This window comes from Melospiza melodia, chromosome 18 (genome assembly GCF_035770615.1).
Source record: "Melospiza melodia melodia isolate bMelMel2 chromosome 18, bMelMel2.pri, whole genome shotgun sequence".
Taxonomy (NCBI): Eukaryota; Metazoa; Chordata; class Aves; order Passeriformes; family Passerellidae; genus Melospiza; species Melospiza melodia.
Genome location: NC_086211.1, coordinates 10,023,849 through 10,049,693, shown reverse-complemented (window position 1 = coordinate 10,049,693; position 25,845 = coordinate 10,023,849). Strand labels below are relative to the sequence as shown.

At 39.3% G+C, this 25,845-nt stretch overlaps 1 protein-coding gene across 1 annotated transcript in view; it reads right to left on the bottom strand.

The window, feature by feature from the left end:
• The window catches only part of LOC134426445 (uncharacterized), a 72,112-nt gene that overhangs the window by 19,264 nt on the left and 27,003 nt on the right, over positions 1–25,845 (bottom strand). Inside the window, exons 24-43 of the mRNA XM_063171454.1 lie at positions 25,737–25,816; positions 25,012–25,192; positions 23,781–23,936; positions 22,446–22,579; positions 22,176–22,334; positions 21,422–21,602; positions 20,749–20,960; positions 15,778–15,897; positions 15,033–15,250; positions 13,184–13,377; positions 11,760–12,062; positions 10,844–11,073; positions 9,683–9,844; positions 8,691–9,041; positions 6,449–6,799; positions 5,843–5,974; positions 5,023–5,172; positions 4,439–4,555; positions 2,702–2,909; positions 1,520–1,686 (exon numbers count right to left, since the gene is read on the bottom strand). Coding sequence (XP_063027524.1) covers positions 1,520–1,686; positions 2,702–2,909; positions 4,439–4,555; positions 5,023–5,172; positions 5,843–5,974; positions 6,449–6,799; positions 8,691–9,041; positions 9,683–9,844; positions 10,844–11,073; positions 11,760–12,062; positions 13,184–13,377; positions 15,033–15,250; positions 15,778–15,897; positions 20,749–20,960; positions 21,422–21,602; positions 22,176–22,334; positions 22,446–22,579; positions 23,781–23,936; positions 25,012–25,192; positions 25,737–25,816 — 3,806 coding nt within the window. The remainder of the gene's footprint in view (positions 1–1,519; positions 1,687–2,701; positions 2,910–4,438; positions 4,556–5,022; positions 5,173–5,842; positions 5,975–6,448; positions 6,800–8,690; positions 9,042–9,682; positions 9,845–10,843; positions 11,074–11,759; positions 12,063–13,183; positions 13,378–15,032; positions 15,251–15,777; positions 15,898–20,748; positions 20,961–21,421; positions 21,603–22,175; positions 22,335–22,445; positions 22,580–23,780; positions 23,937–25,011; positions 25,193–25,736; positions 25,817–25,845) is intronic.

Sequence of the window (25,845 nt, the reverse complement as noted above, 5' to 3'; positions counted from 1 at the left end):
CCTAATGACATTTTTTATAGTGCTCAGAATGACCCTTTTACCCTTGCTGGTCTTTTTTTCTACTGATGGAAAAGGAGAAATTTTTGTTTTGTTCATAGGTCAGCCTCAGAGCACCTTCAGTTTCATTTTCAGTCATGACTTCTTGAACTGTCATCTGTGGAGGGGGAAAATAAACAAATCACATGCCATAACTTCTACCAATTTCACCTCAACTGAGCACAATCTTTGACTCAAAACCATCATCCTGACTGAAGTTTATCTCCCAGAAGGCCTTCTGGATGCTTGCTAGATGTAAACTAAGAGCCTCATGAGAGGTTTTCCTTTTACTTGTGTGTGTTTCCATAGCTACCCATTTGCATTATTGACAAATATTAGTGTTACTTTCCATGTACCCTTATCTGGTTTAAGTCTAAAGCTGCTGGTTCTTGTTTATGTCTCCCACAATCTCATGTTTCATCTACCAGAAAGAAATTGTGCCTTTTTTTTTTTTTTTAATAAACGAATCAGGCTCCACCAATGTTTTGCTCCAGGGCATTCCTCCCACAACTGCTGCATCATCTACAGCCTCATCCTGAAAATGCTAAACAACTTCTCTGGGAGAGATGAGGGCCATTTCCCACATTGCAATAGCAACTCTGGTATTTGCCAAAGTCTGTGGGAACAGTAATTTCTGAAGTCCCCTGGTTATGCTCGTACCTTATACATGAATAAGGCACATCAACGATTACCACCTCAGCTTTTCTTTTTTTTCATTCAAACATTTAGAGGATAAAAGACATTTCACTAAATATTAATGGGGAAGAAGCAGGGAAAATACCTTATACCTTGCAATAAAAGGTTGGCAGTAAATATTCCCTTGAAACACTGATACTTAATGTGCAGGTTTAACATTGATCTAATGTTTATGTTCAGGAAAGTTGACTTTTACTCTTGCATCCTAGCTACATGTCCTGTTTTTTGAAGAGAAGGTGGTGGATCACTTGGAATTGTTTTTCTGTGTACTACCCTTCACAAGGGAAGGGGACATTTCAAGTAATGCTTCTTTCTCCCAAGGGATAAACAGATACAGCCTTTGTTGATCCTATCAAGTAGTTTGGAATATAAATCTACTTCTGTTTATTCAACACTGAAGCATTTTAGGTATTTGTGCTACAAGTGGTTTAACCAAGGCAAGGAGTTCTCTAGGTATGAAGGACAGCTGTTTTCTACCAAAAGTTCTTTCTACTTTTGTGAGCCCTATCAGCTGCAAAGTGACAGTAAATATATGTCTTCCTGAAATTATTAACCCTGGAAATGGGGATTTCAGGTACCTGACCAGGCTCCTTAGAAACAGACCACTAGCTTTGTACTTAAGTTAAATGAGGATTCAGATAAACTGGGCCAAGTCAGCTCTCAGCTGCACTTGTATATAAACCTGGAGTAATTTCACTGAGGCCACTGGAAATGCTCTGGATTAATGGAAATGTAACTCAAGTGACAGCTTTCATCAAAGCACAGCAAAAGATTTGAGGTGCATTACCTTAAAAGAGAAGGGAAGTCCCAGGTGATGGAGAAGTGATATTGAATGCTTCACCTCTGCCATGAACACAAATATACCAGAGAGTTCAAAGCCTGTGTCAACATCCACAGTCACAGTTATATCTTTCTCATCATACTGGATTTCACAGACAGTCTTGGCTTTGTTTTCTATATGAAGGGACAAAACAGTTCCAATTTGAGCAGCTGATTTTTGAGAAATTTCAGTACTGCCTGCATAAAATCAACCCAGACAGCTTTTAGCTTAATACATTCATCAAGACAAAGTCATCATTCAGGATTACAAGAACTTCAGCCTGTGGTTGGAGGAGGGCAGAATTTTTCTGGATGTCCTTGAACTTTGTCCTTACAAAGTCTTGTAGTAATAACAGAGCTTGTGTACCCACATGCAGTGTTAAGTGGCAAGTTAGTTCCTGTCAGGAATGTGTTTGTGCAGCTAGAGCTGACTAATCCATACAGCCAACTGCATCCCTGGCCTGCAGCAGCCTCTCCCAGGGAAGAGCTCTGAGCTGTTCTGACCTCCAGGGACTCTCTGCATCCAGCTACAGCAGCTCAACAATGCCCAAAGTGCATGACCTGAAGACCTTTCCCCACTGTCCTACAACGTCTCATTTTTGAAAAGGAAAATACAAGACTGCTAAAATATCAAAGTGAGATAAGAGATGTGAAACCCTGCAAATTCTTTAAGGTAAGACAAAACCCACAGAAATGGTGGGTTTGTGGTGGAAATCACATGGTGACTGTGGCTGTCCTGAGAACAACCTCTCCCTCCTCTCCTGTTGCTTTTTCTGAATGGGCCACTCACACCAGTATTGATTCAGTGCCTGCTAACCTCAGTAATTCCTGCCCTTTGGTGCTCTCACAGTTGTCAGTTTTCTTTAACATGAATAAATTCCCCTGGGGGCACTTAAGGTACCTGATCACAGTGTAAGAGAGATATGCAGATAGGATTTATGCCAGGGCAAGCTCTGAGGGTAGACTGGCTTCATTAACTAATCACAGATGCAGTTTCAGGATGACAAGTTCACTTACAAACAAGATAAAGCCTCTTTTTAGGTACTACCAGCAAATCTTACTCAGTCTGTAGCCTGTTGAAGGACCAGCTGAAACATCCTCATAGAGCTATTGTAGAATAAAAACCCAGTCAGGAATGGCAGGTACCCACCTGATTTCTGTACACTGAAAATCAAGTTGATTGCCTTAGGGTAGCCCGAAGCCTGGAGAACCTCACTGCTGTGCACACTCTGGCAGAACAGATCCACTTGGTGGCCAACATAATGGGAGTTTATTATGTATGTGATTGATGTTTCTCCAGCTGCAATGTGCACATATCTCTCTTGAGTTGTGTTTCTCCCTTGAAAAATCACATCTATCTAAAAATGACATGTAAATATAAGTTCTCAAAACAATATTTATATAGTATTTAGTTTTAAGACAGGAGAAAATGGAAGTGAAAGAAAGTTCTGTCCAGTTTACACTTATGTCAAAATCTATCCATTAATAAAATGTCTCTTGGCCTTTCATTAATCATCTTTGACTTTCAAGTATGAAGCTCATTCAACTGAATGAATGTCAAGCCATGCCAGCCTCACTGATCTATGGCAAATTTTCATTAGGTTCTTTTGTATCCCACAAACACAACTTCCTTCTTGTAAAGGATACTTAATATACACCTAGTGACAATATTTACCAGATAGTAGCTACTCCAATACTTCTCTGAAAATAGTACCCAAAGAAACACTTCTTTCAGTATAAAATTCCCATTAAAGAGCACAGGAGCAATACTCCAGTCCCTGGTGCAATGTGCTCAAGCTGTCCTGCAGAGTTACAACATCAACAGTACCCACTCTACTACCACTGACCAGAATGGAAGAATCTCAGTCAAGGAGAAACTTTCAGTAATTCAGGTTTTAGGCATCCACAATTTTTAAATACCAGAAAATCTCAGCTTCCATCCTGTGCCTTACAAAATGGTAGTTTTCATTCAAGCCGTGACTTGAATTACATCCTTATACAGGACAATAATTATAATTAAAAACAAACAAAACAACCAAACCCCAAAATCACCTGCAAAGACGATGGGACTCTGGCTTGTAGCAGCCATGGCAAAGAGTGATGGAAATTCCCTGTTATGTTGGTACTTGTTTCCAACTCCTGAATTTGTCCTTCAAGAACTGTTAGGTGAGCACCATAAAGCACTTTCAAACTAAAGCTCCTGGTGACTTTGAGGTTCAAGATAGCCTGTGTGCAACAAAAGTAAATTGTGAAAAGACAGAATTGTAAAAGTTAAAGCTCCTGCTGGTCAGGGTTCTTTCTTTGATTGAGACAGTATAATCTTAAAGATGTGTCAAAGATGCATCTTGTATCATTTTATACCACAACACAACATAGTTATAAATGTCCCTTTTATTTTAGAATTCAACCATTTAACATGTATTCTCAAGTATGACCATGCTTTAATGCTATTCAGTTACATTAATAAGGTTAATAAGTCTTGTGTTTATCAGATTTAAAAATATGTCAGGTAATGGCAATGGTAATAGTAATTTCAGAAGGAAAATACCAATTGGAAAGGACCCAGTGAAATCTCAGCAGTGCTCCCCTCTGCCCTGTGTGTGCAGGGAACACTGCAGCTCTGTCAGACCCACAAATGCAGTGCCCTCCTCTCACCCCACACTGGAGCAACCTCCAGCCCCAGGCCTGTGGAAAGTCCTGGTCCAAACTCTTCTCCCATGAGAACAAACTGAGCTTCTGGACTCCCCTCAAGAACAAAGGGAGCACCTGGACTCCCCTTCACCAAAACAGCAAATGTGTAAAGTCCCATCTACACCCACTGCCCTTTGCCATCTCACTTCCCCAGCTGCTGCCCCCCTCATGCCATGGCTCCAGGTTCATAACATACCTGCAACTCAATCCTGTCTTTTATGTGCAAAGTCTTCAATGTGTCTATGTTATGAGTAAGTTTGTAGTTAAGAGACACAACATCCAACTTCTGGACAAAGTTCAGTTCTTCTGTAATCTGCTCAGTTCAAGTAAATATGACAAAAGTTAACTGTGGCATATCTCTGACATGGAGACTTCTCTGAATAACCATAATCATTGGACTAATTACACATTAGAATAAAATTATGAAAACTATGAAAATTTTACATTGAAGAACTGTCTAATTTTGTTAGAAGTCACAGCTTTGTACGTTAAAAGGGAATATGCTGCACCAAGTGAGATTCTTGATAAGGAAGGTTTGAGATCATTTACAAATGAGAGTCAAGGATCATTGATGATGTAAAATTTGTTGCAAGGAGCAATTGCACAGAAGGACAAAAGGACTGGCTGAAGATACTGCCTTCATTTAATGAAGGCCTTTAGAACTAACCCAGGCCCAGCTAAGTATTGCATTTGGATTGTCTGCAGAAACAATATTTACCAAATCAATTAACTCACTTCAACTTCTATTTCACATAATACTGATATGGAGAAGACACTTACTTGCTTGTTGTTCACACAGAAATTGATAAATCCTTTATAGAAGTCATTGGTTTTTTCTGATATCACATCAAGTAACATCTTCATGGGAATGCCAATGTCAGCAGCTCCTTGGATGTTATGGGTTAGCACTGCATCCAGCTCTTGTCTTTCCTGTTAACATTTCACAGCACAGAGCAAAGCACATGTAGAACCCAAAGATCACTGCAGTACAGAGTTCAAACCAGAAATCTGTCCTACATTTAAGAGGAATTAAACTCCCACTAGCTATGCTGTTTCTCTATGGCACAGAAACATGCAAAATTACCAGTTATGGCAGGAAAGTGAAGCACCTGAGGAAACAGGTACTTGTGTTGCTCTCTGCTCTCTTGCTCTGATGACAAGAGAATCCAAACTTGTAATTGTCAACAGAAAAGCAAGAGATTCACAGCCTTCCCTGTGTTGCTGTCTAACTGAATAAACAAACAGCAGTGTCTCCATTAATCACTGCCTATTATTTTGCAGGGTAAATCACAGTGATGTGAAGAACAGTAGAATACAAACAACAAAAAGTAAGAACATCCAACAGTAGAATACAAACAACAAAAATTTACACATAAAGAGCATAACAAGGAAATTATTCAGGAAGTGCCAGAGCCTATATCCTATTATCCTATGCATCAGTTACTGCACATTGAAGGTGCCAGATTTTCAAAGATTTTATTATTTCAATTTTATTCTGGCATTTATTACTTTAGCTTGACTATTTGTTCCAAATAACATAGGTTAGAGTGCATTACTGAGTACTTTGTTCACACTCTCCAACAGCCTGCAGGGTACTCACATCAGTGACTTTTAGTATAAAGAGTCCTCGGAATTTACTTTCATCAACAGTGATCAGTGTCTGTGAGTCTAGGTTCATTTCATCCATCAAAAGATAGCCTGAGCCATCAATTTTCATTGGTGCTCCAAGATCCTGTAAAGGAAAGAACAAACTTTTAAAAATCACCACTTTAGCACTTAACCACAAATACATTATAGCTCTGAAACTTAATTCATAATAGTAACTTTAATCACCTAGCTGTAAATCAAGTATATCAGGCAGCACAGGATATTTCAGAAATCTTGAGAGACAACTTTGAATAATCATAATTTCTGAACAGAAAAACCCTTCAGAGTTCTCAATCATCTTTTAGAAAACACATCAGAGCTAGTACAAGGAAGTCCATTATCTGCAGGTACTGATTAACAGAAAATTTGGTGTATGCCATATGAAAATACAGTAAATGACTGGCTCCAGAAGTAAGACGCAACATTTAAAGAGAATGTTTTTATTATTTCTCTGCTACCTCTTTGAAGTACCTAGATTATTGTCTTTTGACTTTAGCATAGCATTATACTAGCTTAGATGTATAAATTCAACATTAAAGGAGCAAATTCTTTTCCATACCTGAATTGTTTGGCATTTGTTTTCTATAAGCATTTTCCACTGCAGGTTCTTTTCAGGGTCAAAGTCCCCATTCATTTGAAGCTCACAGGCCCCCAGTTTTATTCCAACTCCAATGAGATATTTGAAGTGTTTCCGTGCAGTGATGGACAGCTCATTTTCCCTTGGGATTTCCCTCAGCTGGGGGAGGTCATGCCTGAAATGAATTTCCAGAGCCAGCTTTGGCTTGCACTCTGCTCTCACTTCAAGATGGGCAGTTTTGCCTCCTGTTTCCAGGACAGAGAGCAGCTCTGCCTGGCACTTGTCCTTCTGAATGGATCCTGTGAGCCGGGACTGAGTTGGGAAACGGAGATCCTATCAAGATTTAAACAAAAAATCCTTTGGAATATACAAACACTTTAAGACAAGTGTATATTATATGATACACTATCAGAGACAAAACCAACAATCTCCAAGCTGCCATTGTTCTCCCCCTCAACAAGAAAGATGGTGATTTTTCCTGAATAAGACCTGATGATTTAAGGACTGTCCTGCAGAATTCACAACTTCTCCATCTTTACGAAGTTTTACATTTACAAAAACCATAAAATACATATTTCTTCAGATTGGCAAAGTTTACTAAACATTCTATGTTTCATCCAGACCACACCAATCTCAGTTTTCAAACAAATTAATGTACAAAAAAACATAGGCCTAACAGACATTCTTGCACCTGGTTGTAGGTTTGTTTTTTATAATAATTAAACTTCCAGCTTGTCTTGTGCAACATCCCAAATGAAAGGTTTCTTCCCATTCTATCAAAGGATTTCTACAAACACTGAAAATTCTACTATTTTTAATACTTTAAGGGGTGTTCATTCCCTTCTCACTACAACTTTGCTGTCATTTTTATGTTGCCACTTTGTAGTTGAGGAAGTTATTCAGTTTGAGGATTTGAAAGCAAAATATAAATGCCTATGAACATCTAGGAAAAACCCCTGATTTTGCAATAGTCATTCTTTCCAACGTAGTCAGTGAGGCTAATTGGAAAAACCAAGGAAGTTCTCTTTTGATAGAAGGCTCACAGACCAGGGAATGTATTTCTGGCAGAGTTCAGGCTGATCTTGCTGTTCAGCCTTAGAGGGCAGTGTCGGCCTGCAAAGGCAACACTCAGCAAAGGCTGAACTGATCTCAGTCCCAGAGAGCACCTGGAGCAGGATGTGTGACACTGCCTTTGCCTAATGCTGGGACAGGGGTGCCTTTAGAGTGCCTTCCCAGCACTCCAGCAGTGCCATGCTAGCTAAAACCCACAGCGCCTTCATTTGATCCCCAAACTCCCTTTAAAACTTCCCAGAGCTACCTGCAGAAGCTGGCATTCTGTTTCTGTTTCCAGTGTCCAGTCAGCTTTATTCTGAATACAGAGGTCCCCTCTAGCCCTCAGTCTGCATCTGCCAGCCTGCAGCAGGAAAATGCCCTCTGTGGTGGAGTCTGTGGCTGCAGAGAACAGGACTGAGTTTTCAAAAGGCAGCCCAAGCTGGCTGAGCCAGGGAAATGAATGCCTGAGCATCCCTTGGAGTGTGTATTCATGCTGGCAGGAGGTGTCTATCTGCACATCCACTGCTCTGCCATCACACTGCAGCTTCATTAACAAGCCCACGTTGCAGATGTTGTGTTGAAATGAGCCCCCCAAGACTGCAGCACGAGGCAATCCCATCCTCTGCAACAGGAAAGATTACACAATTTAAAACACACAAAGCAAAGCAACTGTCTTCTCATTTGTTCCTAATTCATGAGAAAGCATATCTTCTTTCTGAAACAATCTGTGTTTGGAAAGGACCATACAAGACAGCTTGATTCAGAGAGAAATCAGAAATTTCTCTGTGAAAAACCTGAAAAAATCTGCATTGGGGGGAGAGGGGAAAGAAGAATAAATCCTCAAATAATCTTTTCATAATTAACGCAGAAGGAAAAAATCTTAACCTCCACAATTCCACACTGAAAGAACATGCTTTTCACTAGATTTTAGGACAAAAGTTTATTTTAATTAATAAACTATTATTAAGCAACATTTTTATGGCAACACCTACCATTGTATTACTCCAAATTACCACTTCCCCCTGCAAATGCTCTGACTCATTGCTCTGTAAGAACTTTAATGACCAAATTTGGCCTATCCATAAATGTATCAGGAGACAGTTTTCTGTGAGTCAGTGATCTGAAATACACAGAGTGGAAGGGCATGCAGAAAACAACAATCTGGGCTTACCTCTAGACTGACGCACTTGTTTATAAAAGCAAGTACCCATCCTGTCTCGTTGCCTGCCAGGCTCACTTCCCCATCAGCTTCCAAAGTGCAAGGCCCAAGGACAATACCAAGGATGCCCTTGTACTTGTCACTTCTCATGGCTGACACCTTCAGTTGGTTCTCTCTGGCAATTCCCAGAGAATGAAGTGAAGGCAAAGAATGCTGGAAGTCAATTTCTAAATGAGGATGGGTGTTACTGGTGGCATAGAGTTGTAGGCAGGCAAATATGTCATGAAAAGAAACGTGTCCAAAGAGGATGACAGTAAAGTTGCTGGTAAATATTGACCCATTCAGTGAAACTCTTGCTGGAGTCTGAAAAATTACAGAAAACTGTGGTCAAGTTTGCTTTCCTGTCAGATCACATACTGTTTTTAAAAGCTCATAATACTAGAGAGAACTGTTCCCTACACCACTTTGCATTCATCCTACATAATTATAAATGCTGAAACAAACAGCGAGATGGACTCAAATCTTTATTTTGGAGTTCCATAATAGAAACAACAGGAAGAAAACCCAAAACAATTATTAATGAAAATATTTGAAAGTGCACACAAAACTTCCAGGAAGCTCAAATCCATTTCTAAGTGTCTGATACTTTCAGTACTTATTCCCTCCACAGTAGATAAGACAATGTGCTGTTGAGAGCAAAGTTTATAAATGAAGCAAATACCTCAAAATGATGGAATGCAATTGCACCATTGCAAAGGCCAGAAAGTTGTTTGTTAGCAGATTCTCCACTGCAAACAACCTGTTGATGTTGTCAACAAAGCACATTCAGAAAATTAAGAAAAGCAGGTAGAACTAAAATTCAAAGGAGCAAGATACAAAGCTGCTTTAAGGATCAAATGGATGAAGGCACCAAAACATAAATTAAAAGTTAGAGTTCTGTTTCAAAAAGATAAACAGTTTAGTGCACTAAATACATTAAAATAAATGGCAGGATTTCTGCAAACCTCTAGTACATGTGGAACAATGTCCATCAGTCCTCCCACATCATGGTGAAGTGAAAGAGAAATTTCTATAGCAGTGTCAGTGATTTTCTTCTCTATTTCAATCTTGAGCTGCTCTGTCTCCACTGTGGTTGTTATCCCTGCAGCAATCTTTCTGGAGAAATTCTATGCACAGAAGAAAGCAAATCATGGAATAAAACAACAACTGGGAAAGGCAGAGTGTGTTGCACTGTGCTTAAACATCACAGCCTGTGTCAGGGAGGCAGCACTGGTAAAATAAAAGTGCAAATTCATAAAGGCAGTCTCATTTCAAATAGAGACTGTAGTGTTATGCCAGACCTTCTAAATGCAGTGTATCAATAATTCCTTCTGGCTCCAAAACATACTGAGAGCATTCAGTACCCTGAAGGATTTGAGCCCTCAGGCACAAACAATTAAAGCACTGGAACTATTAAAAAGCAAGGCAAAGGAACTGTTTAGAATTCTTTGCACACCTCTGTGTCTCACCCTACCACAGTGGTTGAAGCCACTCAAATATAAGCATGTGAGTGACTTGAGCTTTGCAGTGGATGTCTGAGATAGCAAAGTATTTGAATTCTTCTTTTATGAAAAGATAATCTGGAATACAATGGAGCTGTAACATTCACAGATCTATAGCAGAAATGCAGACACAGAGAAGAGTGGCCAAGCAACACCATACCAGGAGCCATGGTCCATAATGCTTCTGGGGGTAGGAATTTCCAAAGGGAAAGCCATGCTAAACACTGTTCTGATCTTTAGCAACCATCCAAAGGATGACACCGGGACCAGTTAAATTCAGTACCAGAGGCAAGATTTAGGGCTGGTGGTCCCCTTCCCATTTATAGGGGAAAGATAAAATTGGACAAGACATATGTCCATATGCAGCAAAGCATTTCACTTAAATGAGAACTGAATGGAGCATCTCATTTAGTCTAGGTTCAGCTCCAAGAGCTCAGATGACAGGTTCACAGTATGACAAGAAGCCAGACAACACCTTTCTTTCACTCAGTAATTTAGTACATCTCAAAAACAGAGCAGCTTCTAAAATAAAAATATAGATTGCATAGGAAAAGCCTAGAGTTATTATATATACACAAATGGTCCTGCCAGAAATTAAACTTTCACAGGCAGAACTCTTCTTACCGCATAATAGCCAGCAGCTTCTAAAACAAAAGGGATCCCATGTTCCTTGATCTTTGAGATGTTGTGCTTTAAGCTCACAGACAGCTGGGATGTTGGAGGCTCTGTGGCCACTCTGTGCCCCTCAAACACAGCAACCATCCTTTCACTGCCACTCTGCAGGGCTATGGCAATGGTGTGATTTCCTGTGCCACGCTCACATGTGGCAGTAAGAATGCCATCCAAAGGCAACCCTATTGACAGGGAAGGAAGTAAAATCAACACAGCACTTCTGGGTTGTCATTACAGACTACAAAGATGTATTAAAGATGAAAAGAAGCCTTCTGTAATTTTTCATAAGAAAACACACACCTTTATATAAAGTGTGATCACTTTACTGATGTTTATAGAAGGACATTACCTACCAGGTGAAAATCATATTAAAAAGGGACTGCTAAATTAAAATGTGGCAGGTACTTTGGAAATCAAGAACTTTCCTTCTTTTGATAAAGGATATTTACCAATTGGTATTGTGTCCAACTCCAGTAGTCAGCTGTCAGAAAAATTCAGAAAATATTTATTCTGTCCAAAGGAACCCATGAAAATTACTGATAACTCCAGTTCATGAAAATCCACAGCTTTGCTTAGGAAACCACACTTGGCATAGAACTACACTTGGAGGAACTGGTTAGCTTAGATGCTGTGCAAGAACACAGATGTACAAGAAGGACATAATTTACTCTGAAATATTTCAAAACTCTTTGAACTATTTCTGTGTCAATTTAATTTTCTCAACAATATTCAAAAGAATGCTGCTAAGTCTAGAACACATTTTGTTCTGGTGGTGAACAAACACAACTCATCTGTTTCCACTGATCAGAAGTCATTTAGATAAATTCACCTTATTAGAACACGCCATCAAGTCAGATTTTGTTCCTACCTGCATCTTTTAAAAAGTCAACATTATGTGTGAAAGTCCCACTGACTCTGCTGTGCCCATGATCCATGATATTGAAAAAATCTACAGAAAGAGCCTTCTCATCCACTTGGAAGCTAGCTAGCCCCCTTTTCTTCTCTTTACTCAGTTCCAGATGTCCTTTCAGTCTTGCCTCCCCTGGGATTGCCTGACTGCCATTCTGAACCATGGCAACAGTGAGATTGTGCACAGTGGTATTCTCAAACACATTCCTGTTCCTGACTTGCAGTCCATACAGTCTTTGGTTGACCATCACATTGATGTTACCTGTAACAGGCAGAAATTATTACTGTGGAGAGAGATTCTTGGGACAGAAATAGTCACAGTTTTAGAAATAATGTATAAATTAACCATTATTTAATACCAGGAAGAAATAGGAAAATTTCCATTTATTACACTAGATAAGTTTGCCTAATCTAGAGAGCAAAGCAGTTCAGTATTGAGGGTTTTTCTACTAGTGAGTGTCTGTGTTTAAAATAAATTACATTATAGTATTTCTGGCAGCTGTTTCTTTTTATTCACCAAGCTTCTTGTGCCCTTAGGCCCTGTACTATACTGCACTCCCTCTGAAGGAAAATTTACAGATGGATTGTGACCTAGTACTTGTGTAATTGCAGGCTAATCAATCCCTCCAGAGCTCTGCAGTGACCTACTCCACCCATGGAGCCATTCAAAGGAGTGGGACTCTCAAGTCAGCCCCCACATTTCAGAAGAGGAAAGAGGCCACCCACTATTTCCTTTAATCCATGAAAACATGAAAAATCCAAACTATGTTAGTTCACTGAAAAATAGTCTCAACCCAATGACCCAGGGTTGATTTTGCATGCTAAGTACTCTGCTCTGCATTATACAGAATCACAGAATGGTTCAGGATAGAGAGACCTTAAAGTCCATCTTGTTCCAACCCCTCTGCCATGGGCAGGGACACCTTCCACTACCCCAGGTTGTTCAAAGCCCTATCCAGCCTGGCCTTGAACACTTCCAGGGATGAGGCATCCACAGCTTCTCGGGGCAACTTGTTCCATTGTCTGATCACCCACACAAGAATTTCTTCCTAATATCCAATCTAAACCTGCCTTCTGTGAGTCTGAAGACTTGTCCAAAGTGCTTCTCCAGCTCTCCTGGAGCCCCTTTAGGTACTGGAGGGGCTCTAAGGTCTCCCTGGAGCCTTTTCTTCTCCAGGCTGACAACCCCAGCTCTCCCAGCCTGGCTGCAGAGCAGAGGGGCTCCAGCCCTCTGATCATCTCTGTGGTACACAGGTACACGTTGCTCTTCTGTTGGGGGCCCCAGAGCTGAATACATTGTGCAGCCCAGGAAGGATTCCATTAAAATTAAGCAGTGTCCTTAGATAGCTGCAGGTTAGGACAAAACACAAAGGAACACAGTACCATCATGAATGTTGTTTTTGCACTTAAGTAATCCATCCAGAGAAAGGAGATGAGGTATGGCCTTTAATCCAGTAAAAGTGTGTTGGACTCTTCCATTTAGGGACAAAACAAAACCAACTTTCTGCTCCCTGGCTCCCATGAAATCCACGTGAAGCCTATTTTCATTAAGCTTCAAGTCAGAAGACAACAGAAGTCTAAAAAGACAGACATAAAATTGCTAGTAAGATACTTTTATGGTTGATTCAGGATTGTCAAGACATCTCTCCTCACTCAAAGCAGGATCAATGAGATCAGGGTGCTCAAGAGTGTGTGTGGTCAGGTTTGGAGTATCTCCAAGGATGGAGACTCCACAGACTCTCTGAACACTCGTTCCAGTGCTGTGAATCAGGCCATCAGATGCCTTGCAGTCAGCACACACGATTCACCACATGTTTATAAATCCCTCAGTAAAGCTTCACAGATTGGCAGACTAATTTTTCTTTAAATTTCTTGAAAGCTTTTGTTATGGTTCCTAATAAAAGAAAGAGCTGAAGAGACTCTGAGTTGGTAATGAAGCTTCTCTGTCACAATATGAAATATCTCTTTGGTGCTGATTTAAAAGCAGCATTTGAGAACCCAGTTTAAAAAATAATTTTAAGTGTCACCAGCATTTGAGTTTGGTAAATGAACCAACAATATTTCTTTGCATCTTGACCCTGAATTGAATGGTGTTGGAGAAACACGGCACAGCTTTTTAGGGAAACCTGCTGGAGCAACAAAAAGTTCCATTTTCAGTGTTTTAAGTATAAGATTGAGACACAATTTTCACATGGCCTTCAACAAAATACCCACTAAACTGTCTGACTTTCTAGACTCAAGTATACTACACAAAATACCTAAAAGTGAGGCAATCACTCCAGTTTTCATAGTGTTAGACATCCCTCCTAGAAATTGGAACTCTGTTGAAAGACTCATGACAAGTAAAAACTCAGTGAAAATCCACTCCATGGGAAGAACAAAAACTACACTGTTTGGGGAAGTAAGATTCATTCCATCAGTCAGTAACTGAAGTCTGTACAGATTGCATCCTTTTAGCTGTTCTCCAGAAACATTTAACAGTTTATTTTTGTTTGTATTCTCCCTGTAAAACAAACCCTAAACAAACTGTCATTCCAAAAATTTTAAGTGCTCTGTTTTCTTTCCTGTGAACTGCAATAAATTGCTCTCTTATGGCTTACCCTGGTATTTAAACAAATTAATGCCCTTTTGGAAACCCAGAACTGCAAGCATACTACAGAACCACATGAAATACCCTTCTTGGAATATTTTATCTATTTTTAGTATTACTAGTAAATCTAATGTGCTTCATCTAAATTGTAGTAACTTCTGATTTCTTTAACTCTTATTTTCTCATTCTCCTTATCCCATCCAATTAGTAAACACTGGGACCTCAGCAGAAGTTCTAAAATTCTTCATTGCATACTTTTGTATTTGTGAAATTTGAAAAATCAGCTGAAACTTGGAGAGTCAAATTGCTATTTCCCATCTCTGCCACCTCAGAGCTTTCTCCAATACTTTAAAAACCTTACAATAAACACTGGGAAGTGCCCATTTCCACTGGCATAACTTGTACTATCTGTTCACTCAAAGTTCTCTATACAAAGTCCTTCAAAAGCATCTAGAACACATTAACACAAATTATACCAACTTATGCAACACAAGGAGCAAAAGTATTTCAATAATAGGGATAACACATGAACTGGCATTTACTCAGTGGCCTTGCTGCAGCCATAGGAAAGTAATTACATTTAAATTTGTATCCCAGAACACTCCTCAGTTCCTCAATTAACCAACATTCTGATTTCTCTACCTTGATGGAAATATTTTGCTCATGAGCTGGAACTGTACTGATTCTGGATTTGTCAGGACTGTTTGATGGAGAAAAGCCCTCAGTTCAACAATTCTGGCATTCCTCCTCTTTTCATTGTTCATATTAACCTCCAGCATCAGCATTTCCCTTCCATTGGAATGAAGGTGCAGGGAGCCATTGACATTGTTCTCACCATAACTCTTCAGGGCTGCCTGGGCCTGCACACAGAGAAAAAGGAGAGCAGGACATTAAGGATCTCAGATTATCATTCACAATACTGAAATACCAGTCTGAGCAATGAGACTGCAGACAAGTTGGGAGTGGACAAAAGCAGAGAGGGGAGCAAAGGGGAAAGGAGCTTTTAGTTCTCATCTTTGTTTCTCATAATCTAACTAATTTTGTTTGGCAATTAATTAAATTAATAATGCCCAAGTTGAGCCTGTTTTGTCTGTGAAGGTAATGGGTAAGTGATCTCCCTGTCTTTATCCCAACGCTGTCACAACAAAATATGAGCTACATTGAATTTTAAATACAATTTAATTAGACATTAAGAGTTTTCTGAATTTCAGCCAAAATACAAGCCAACTATTCCAACCCCATGTAGCTATCTAGCCAGAACAAAATCTAACAATCAAAAGTTAACTGTTTCCCTAACAATTTACACCTCTTCACTATAGTCATTGAGTGTACAAACTGCAAAAGCTTCAAGTTGAAGCAACAAGACTGTAATGACCAGGGGACTGACCTGTGAAGACATGTTCTTGTTGATGATGACTTTTACACTCACACCACAGTCCAAGTGCTCCAGTTTAGTCTGCCTGGAGAACAGCTCCCCACTTAGGGCCATTGCTTGTGGAAACTCAAGCTATTTGACAAGGTAAAGTATCAGAACAGAACATTGCATTCCCCCCAGTTGCCTTATGTGATTTAATGTCTCAACTTCTAGCACAAAGTGGGTGATGCATATAAGCAAATGTGCATATCAAATTTTACCAGTTATATCCCAAGATACTGAAAAATATATTGAAAGCAGTAAAAAAAGCATGAAAAAAAAGGTCAATGTGTGCCTTACAAAGTATTATTGACACAAACAATTTATACATAAGTGAACCCGCTGAGATACGTACAGTTATTTGTCAGGGCCAGGACTTGATTGGATTAGGACATTTACCAGCAACAAACAATTATAATTCTAAAGACAACACAGTAAAACAGTCAGCAAGACATAAAAAATACCAAAAATTAAACCCACCCAGTACCTGGAATGAGTGTGTCACATCCATGTGTAAAAGATGTCTAAAATCTGCCTCACTGGATTTGTCCTGATACCTCCCTAGAAAACTGAGAACATCTTCCTTATTCACCTTTAAGACAGTCTCAAGCTCATGCTTTGCCTGTGTGTTAAGAATGGGAGTAAGCAAAGTGCACTGAGTATTAACCCTGTGTATAATGAAAGATCAGAGAAGTCATCCCTACACATCATGAAAAATGAAGCTTTCAAGCTATTACTTTTTGGCTCAGAATGAAAAACAAGAGAATAAGGAAAAATAGCTTAAAAAATACGTTTGGTAAGAAAGATGAATAGACACAGCTAGATAAGGGTGAGAACCCTGAATCCATCCTATCCCAGTACTTGTTTTATTAATAACATTCATGCATAATAACATTCTAAAAATAATATTTGAAGTATTCTTATCATGGATTACTACACAACATATTATTATACAAAATTAAGGAGGTACCAATCACATAATCACTCTCTGAACATTTTGGTTGCAGCAACTCTGTGGCGAGAAACTAAAGACCTATAGCAAGTGAGGTCTGAAAAGACAAAGTGTAAATAAACAGGTAATTAATGTCTCCTAACTAATCTAATGGGAAATTTACTCACATTTTGATGACTTAGAGTTAAAATGCACATTTCAACATCTTTGGGAAGCATGCTGTAGTTATAAGGATGGGTTAAGCCAGCACAAATCTAAAAAGAAGTTTGAGAGAAAATGCAAGGAACATGAGTAATATGCAGTAAACCACTCATTTACAAGTTGTTTTGGTATATCAGACTAAAGGAAGTTTTTGGATAACTCACATAGGGGTTTTCAGGTTGGTAACCAAGTATGAGAGTCTGAACTGTTTCCTCCACTCCATTTATCAAAACTTTTGTTTCCATGAAATAGTGCTTTTGCTTTTTGTCAACAGTAAATGTCTCCTGCAGAAAGAAGCTCTGCAGAAAAGGCACTTTAAAAGGATGCCTGGAAAAACCCCAAGAAATAAACATAGTGTAAAAGATCTTAATAGACAACTACAAAAAGAAATTATGCAGAGTTCAACTTGAACTCCAAAGTTATCTGTTACCACCAGGGTGTCAGGTACAGAAGCAAAACACATGGGACTGGGCATTTAGGAAACTACAGAGCATAATGACAACTTTATACAAACTCCACACACTAGCCTGAATTTTTGGTAGAGTTTCCATCCTGGATTTGGTAAATGCATGGGAGAAGGTTCTGCTCTAAAGTTCTGACACGCACAACCAGCACATACACCTTCTACACCTGCACAGCCAAGACTTCAAATAGGGAGTGTCCAAAAGCTCCTGGCAGGTTTGAAAATTTCACCTATCCACATTTTATGCTTTATGTAGAAGCAGTATCTACATGTCAAGAATCCTGTGCAACAGATGTTCAGCACTACACAGCTCTAGGAGTAATTTACTTCAGTGTAATGGTTTATGGACTTCATTAAATATTTCTGCACATTTACTTAGTCAGACCTCTTGGAAGCATGCACAAACCCTTATAAGCAGACACTGGACTGCCTTTACACATGTTAGAATACCTGGTACAGGTCTTCATTTACATATTTTTCTAATGAAAAGACACCTCCCAGTGTTTTAGTTATCTCTAAGCTGCACAGCACTCCTGTGCACTCCTGCTGATGCTGATGTGCCTTAAGAAAGCTGAGATGTCCCCAGAAGCGATCCAGATGTCTCTAATCTGAGCACACATTTTTATTAAAACCCTCAGGCTGGGCTTTAGTAATGGATAATGAAGAGAGAAATTTCAGGGACAGCCAAAATGTAGGAGAAGTGTACTCATTCTCATCAGAAAATGGAAATATATTCCAAAATCTAAATAAGACCATTTGTTACATGTTCTAAGAGGATACCTCTGGCTTTAGAATGACTATATAATGTCGCAGACATTTCTCCACAGAAATCCTTTCTTTCGGATTTCTGCGTCTTCTGGAGGCCAGAGGCTTCAGAAGACAAGGTAAACAATTATTATCAGCTGCTGGGGAATGCAACAGGGACACCTTGATTGGCTCATTTCCTATGTTTATAATTAAGGGCCAATCACCAGTGCAAGCTAGGGGACTGAGTCCTTGGCCACAACTTTGTTATAGATTCTTTCTATCTATTCTTAGCCTAGCCTAGCTGCTCTGCAAACCTCTCTCTATATTCTATTTAGTATAGTCATAATGTATTGTATATAATATCTTAATAAACCAAGCCTTCTGATCAAGATACAAGATTCACTGTCTCTCTCTCACCAGCTGCGACCCACTCAGGCACGGTAATAATATAATGCCTAAGGACTAGGAAAAAGGCACATGGATGGCAAAGAGAATCAGATCTGGATTTTGGAACTTCTCACCACATACAAGTTTGGACACACCATAAATCCTGCTGTGTTCAGGAAAGGAGGCTATCTGCCTGGCTGAGCTGCCAGCAAACATGTCACAGCACACATGGTCTGTTGCCTGTGACAGATTTGTTCATTGTCATTTCAACAAAGAGGCCAAAACCTAATGGATGCTAAAAATCAACCATGAAGCTGCTGTACTTGAGCAAGTTCAGAGAACCAGATGGGACAAAGAACAGACTCTGTGCATGTGCCACTCTCACTTTGTAAAGCCCAGAACATTTCCTAAGAGCATCAAGATGCACATTAAATTTAGGCCAAAACATTCTTAAAAGACAGAGATAAGAATACTAAACCTGAAATGAAGGGTTGCACGTTTTTGATAGAGCATCTTCTCCTTCCTCAGCTCCTTTATCTGACCTTCACACTGCAGTATAACAGGCTGACTTCTATAATCTCTCCATACAATCTTCACAGAAAAGTTTGTCTTCTTAGGCTGCACTCAGATCATGAGACCAGAACAGGAAAGGACAATTGCATCAGATTTACTGCATTCATATTCAAGAACCTCAATATGGAAACCATGTTGTTCAACAGGATGCAGCAAGGCTGTCACTTCACAGACAAACCGTTTCTGCTGCAGTTAAGTCCAGATCTCCATTAATCTCTCAGAGGATTAAAAGTGCCATCAGTAGAACACTGACTCCAGCAGAAGACAAATGCCCATTAATGTATCACTTGAGTGGCACCTACTTGCAACATAGGCAAGCTCTGGTACATAAAAATCCAAACTGGATTTTCAAAGCATGGAAAAAGCATTTTCAAAGCTATGTTTAGAAAAACACTTTTTAAGACTTCCTGCAAGGTGTGAGTGGACCAAAGTAACTGATCAAAGAACCTATTTTGAGGAGAAACTGCTGATTATCCTTCCTGTGCCACAGACATCAAGCAAAGCAAAAATTATTTTAAGACTAGAAGGGATGTAGAGATTAAAATAGCCTATAAACCTGGGTTGTTACCATGCTCACTAGCAGACAAGAGATTCTGATTCTCCAGGACAGCAGAATCTTCTATACCTCTCATACATCTTCCTCAAGTTGAGAGTAACCACATCTCCAGCTCTCTTTCTAGTCACGCTGTCTCTCTTCACCCCCTCCTCCCTGACTGGGCTCTCTAATAGGTGAGAAGTACCCCAGACTATGCCACACAAGTTTTTGTTTTCTTTTTGAACCTAGATTTACACTGCAGCCTGTCAAAACAGACAGAAATAAATGCATTACTGGAAGGGTTTAAGTTTCAACACTAGCAATAACATCTTTCAGGAAGAGAGTGCTGAGTCAAAAAAAATTGCTTTTGTTTCTCTTTCTCACCGTTGGCAGATTCTGATAGCTGGCTGTGAAGTTAAATTCCTGTTTTGTACTCTTTATCTTAAAGCAGAGAAGTTTGGCTCGTTCATTATTCTCCAAATGAATCTCATTCTTTACAAGCTGATTCCACAGAGAGACCATTTCACTATAGCTATGCAGAACATTCCTCCCAAGATGATTAACTGTGGATGCCTGAAAAACAAAGACATTAGTCTGGCTGAGCCAGAACAGACAGCATTCCATTGTGCAGCAGCACAGCACAGATCACTTACAAGAACTATTAGAAATGTGTGCCATCTTTTCCATTATCAAAATACCCCAAATTACCATACAGAGTTCAAAGTTTATTTTATCTCCTCCAAACAAGAGAGAGACAAAAAGCTAAATAGTTGATGAACACTTTTTTCTCATTCAAGAATGTTTCTCACATTTCTCCATGACTGTGCCTGAGGCAGTAGTGACCTAAGGAGGAAAAGCTGATAAAGGAACATCCTAATCATAAACATAAGTTAAATTGCATAGTGACAGAAGTCTACCACATTGCCTAATGAACAGCAACTATGATTAAATTAGTTTTAAACCTCTATGCATATCACAGTCTAAAATAAATGAGGAGGAAGCTTAGAAACCACAGAGTCAGGGCACAGTGATAGCACTGTCCCTGTCCCCAAAGCCATACACCCTGCAAAGCACCATGTCACCCACCTGCAGGTATGTGGTAGCTGGTGTGTAAATGTGAACTTTTCCTTCCTTCTCATTGCCTTGATCTTTATAGAATAGTTCCAGTATAAGGTCTTTAATGGAGAGAGCTCTTGCAGCTGTCAGCTGGGATGTCAGTAAATAAGCAGAATGCTGAGGCTGGTGCAGTTTGTGAGCTGTGTACAGGTAGAGCCATGGGGTGTCTATACTGAACCCACCTGCAAGGGACATACATTAAAGCTGACACAAATATGAGATTTCAGGTTACCTGGATTCTAACTCCACTTCAAGGCTGATAAGATCCAGGGGTTCCAGAATGAAGCTAAAATGCTACTATCAACCTTTTCTCTTGGAATTGCTAAAATCTCTGGGTTGGATATAATGAAATTAATGTCCTTCACTTGTGTAAATGGAACTGCTGGAAGAGGCCAGCCAGGCTGTGGTAGGTTGGAGATTTTGAAAACTCAGCTGGACAAAGCCACAGCAGATGTGATCTACTACTAGAAACAGCCCTAACTGGAGCAGGAAGGTGGGCTGGACAATCTCCAGGGTCTCTCTCTTCCAACAAACATCTTTATCATTCTGTTGCACTCACACAAAACTGCTCAGAAAAACCTGGCAGCAGCTTCCAATGCCTGCTTTTCTAATCACAGACTGGAAATGGTTTGTGGTACTTCACCTTCCCACTTCTTCAGGCCATTTCTGGACGCATCCTTCCACTGCAGCCCAGCCACAAATGGCACATGGTCATTATACTGCACCTCAAAGTTGGTGCTGCTCTGCAAATACACCTGAGAGGTGTGCAAGTGCTGCAGCTGGATTCTATAATTCATCTGTTTTTCCAGGACTTGCATGGTAAACTGGAAAAGAAGTGAAGCAACTTTAAACAAAAACAACATCCCATTCTCAGGGCTGTGTAAATTACACACACAGAAGCAGGAAGGTCACAGCTTCTGCCTTTGCACATTTGCCATTCACTCTATAGATTTTCATGCATGCTCACCAATAATAGACTGAAGTTTCTTTAATATGCGTTCGTTACAACTACAGGAGAGTCAAAAAGAAAAATGCTGTAATATTCTGAGTTGTTATAACCTGTGCCCTCCTTCCACATTGTGTCACCAAAGCAGCTTTCATAAATCTCTACAATAATTTTATATGAGTTAATAATGCAAAAACCTCAGAGCAAATTACACCCCAACTTTTCCAGTATTTGCAAAATTTATCTTCTAGCAAATGTCAGAGATTCAGTGTCTCTTAGCTAAGACCTCACCAAGCTCAAAATTATTAAGTCTGGGTACTTGTCTTATATTATTAGTACACATCATACTTTAAAAAAAAAAAGGTTGTAATAAAAAAAATACAAAATTTATTATTAGTCTGTCTGTTAAATATTTGAAGTGAAGGTCTTACTTTTCAACCATCACTATTACCTCCATGAAATAGCTGACTACAGATGAACTGGAACTGTTCTTAAAGGCTTGGCTGATCAGCACTTTTTTCTTGTTGTTTACTTCATCCCAATGTTTCCCATAGTTCACTTCCATCTGGGAGGAAATCCAAGATGCAGTCACTTCATGTTTCAGGTGAACCTAAAGAAGAGGGCATTGCCTTTTTGCTGTGATCTCTTGCTCATGTTGAGAGCCCCGAGTACAGGTGCCACAGGGGTGCCCAGCACACCTGGTGCCTGGCTCAGCACCCACCTGGTGGCTGTAGGAGGGAGCCTGCACACAGTGAAACTCATGGGCCAGCTCCAGGCTGTAGAAGCCCCGTGCACCCGTCTCCACTTGAACTTTCTGCTGCGTGCTGCACTCGTGGCAAGGGGTTTTTGCCTCTCCTGCTCAAGTTAAATCACAAAGTTACTTATTCAAGTAAATCAGAATTAATCTTTCAAAATGTTTATAGTATAAATCTGGCACTGGCTTCAAGAGTTCTACTTTTCAGAACATCAAAGTGAGATTTGTTTATTTTTACAATTATATCCTTGTTGATTTATCTTATAAATGCACAAACTTCATTACTTAAACAGAATTTTACCTGGTTGAAGTAAAAGAACTACAAACTAATCACAATCAAACTTTGCAGCTTTCTTGGTATCACACAATATCTGATGATTTTCTGTTACCACCTAGCTCCCAACACCATGACATTACATGACATTTCATCTTTAAAAAAAAACCAAAAAACTTCCAGCCTTTCTGGACACTGAGAAGAAAATTACAATACTGAATTTGAAGCTCCAACTAATAACTAGGAATACTTTTTAAAATGAAAAATCCAGTACTTCTGCAAGGAAGTATTTGCTGAATACTTCAGGTGGAATAGCTGTCAAACTAGGTTTAAACTGAAGTGTAACTATGCTCCAAGTATCTAACTGCACAATTACATAGCTACAGCCAGGCATCTTAAGGTAGTGTTTAAGTGTCCAGGTATGTTTTCTTTGCTGTTTATAAAATGCTGTGATCAGCATGCCATTTTTTAGCAAAATTATGGGGCCATGTCTGTGTAGGTTTAAGAAAACTTTATTACTCATATTGCTACATACTCTCTGAAGGTGCAACAGAGTTAACATAAACAACCCCCCTGTAACAATTAGTTGATTAGCTACTACAAGCATTCAATACTTTGATATAACTGCACTGATGTTCACCTGCTTTGTCCCACAAAATTAACACAATTCCTATATTGCAACCAGGGGAGCAAAACCAGCTGCTTCCTAGAAACCACCCCTCATATTATTGAGTGCATACATGCAATCATCTGAAAACATAAAATAATTAGGAGCAATTCCCATTGAAAAAGTGATTTTTAATCTAATGATGGATAATGCTTGTGAAAAGCCCATTTTAAAAAAAACTGGTTTTATATGCAGACTCAAAGAGTAAAGTATATCCAACTGAAACAGAAACTCATCCCCAAGTTTCAGATCACAGTTTAAAAATTAACTGAAATCTTTCTACTGTGCTCTAACAGAGGCAAATCTTGTAGGAAAAATGAGTAATACAGAATACTTTTACTTTCCCTGTTTTTCAGTGTACCTAGGAGTCCATATTTAATCTGCAGACCATGAGACCACAATCCCTCACGCTGCTGGAGAAGAGCAATGGCATGAACTCCAAGAACACCTGGCAGGTGAGTCTCCCCTTCCAACGAGTATTGTCTCTGCTTATCATCAACCTTTTTCTCCAGAAGTCCTATAGAAAGAAGAGAAATGATTATGCAGTGATAGAACTTGAAGTTACTTCAGCTAGTTAAAGGAATACTACAGTGGGGAAACCAAAAGGGCATTCAGTCTCTCCACCATTATGAACTCCCTGTGCAGTGAAGAGATAAAAAGACAGAGCTGGATGTTCAGAAAGTGTCTTTCTCCATCTCCACAGACAGCCTGCAGACCACACTTCTCACAACCTGCTTCAAGCTTATTGAAATGCATGCAGCCAAAGCTGCTTCTCAAAGGAAATAAATTCAGATAGACAGATCTTTTAATTAACTAAGCCCTAACGTGTGAACATGTGGATGTTCACCTCCAATAAAGTCAGAGCAAGCCTGTGGCTTTGCAGCAGCACAGCTGGTGCAGCCAAGTTTTCAGGTGCTGGGAGTTTGAAATCAGACCAGAACTGGCTTGGATACAGTCACTGGCAATCCATGTGAAAGCTAAGGATGAAAACTTCACCAAAAGGTCATCCACCAAAAAACAATCTGCCTTCTGCATTTCTTAGTTCTGTTTGAAAGTACTACATAACCCTATGACATTTCAGTCAAAAATGAGAGCTTTAGACATAAATTACTGGTTTATTTCACTCTATTATCTTAATTTTAATGTATTGATGTTATACAAATATTAAGGCTCTCTTTCTGATACTTTCTCTTGTATTTTCCTCTTAGCTTATTTATGAGAAGAAAAGTCTTCAAGATTTTTAGAACAGCAAGTCTTACGAGACATTCAGCTACAAATATGTGTCTCTGCACTGTTTTGTACTAACAAAAGTGAAAAACAGCTGTTATTTTTTGGCATGTTTTTATCAAGTAATTCCTTTCATCTTATTTCCTCTACCCTTTCCAACAGTAATTCAAAACAGACTTATTTTAAAATTTCTTTTATTCTGAAATATATATATTTGTATTAATTTATGCAGGATAGTAATTTTAAAAAGGAGTCCTTATGGACTTGAAAGAAATTTAAGGAATAAATGTCCAAAACCATGCAACTCTAACAAATAACAGCTGCAGAACTTGCATTTATATGGCAAATACTTACTGTCCTCTAACCTGAAAGAAAGGCAGCATCCTTCAACAAATTATTCAGAGATACTGAAAAAGCTATCTTCTTGCCAAGCTGTTTAGTGATGTTTCCTGACAAAATGATAGGACTGCTTTGCTTTATCAGCTTTACCTCCAGCTGGGTCATGTATCTCTGCTCTCCACTCAGCATCTGCAAATCTGCCATTCCCTAGAACAAACAAACAAATCAAAAAGCAAACCCCAAGCTGCTCAACAACATAAGTGAAGTTTTAAGAAAGCAATAGTATAGACTTGGGTGTTTCAGAAATGAGATGAGAGGAGGAAGAAAATACATGTTTTTATATATATATAACAATAAACCTTCCACATCCCACAAAGCCTAAAACTTGCCATTGATAAATAATGGGGAGGAAGGATGGATTTGTTTTTCCAGTTACACAGAGGTCACAGTGGTGCAAGATGCTACTTCCTTCAGCTTCTGCTGGTTTTAGGACTGGAATCACTACAAATGTTACAATATCAGGCCAGAAGTTAATAGGGTGTTACTGAAAATATTGGCAGTCTCACAGAGTTTTAGGTTGAAATTTAGCACTGAGGCTATCTCAAAAATATGTAATAAGAAGAAATGGTAATTTCTCTGATGGATTGCTCACAAAACTGTTTTTCAATATGTGTATTTTCCCTGCCTTTCTTTTCTGTGCTTTTATGTAAGTATTCATGCTAGAAGGAGACCTCATGAAATGCAAACATACCTTAATGTAATACACATCTCGGTCATCCACTATCAGCTCCAGGTGTCCAACTCGGGAACTTTTAGAGAACTCAATCCTCCCTTGGAGAAAAAGAAAACTCTTTACATTT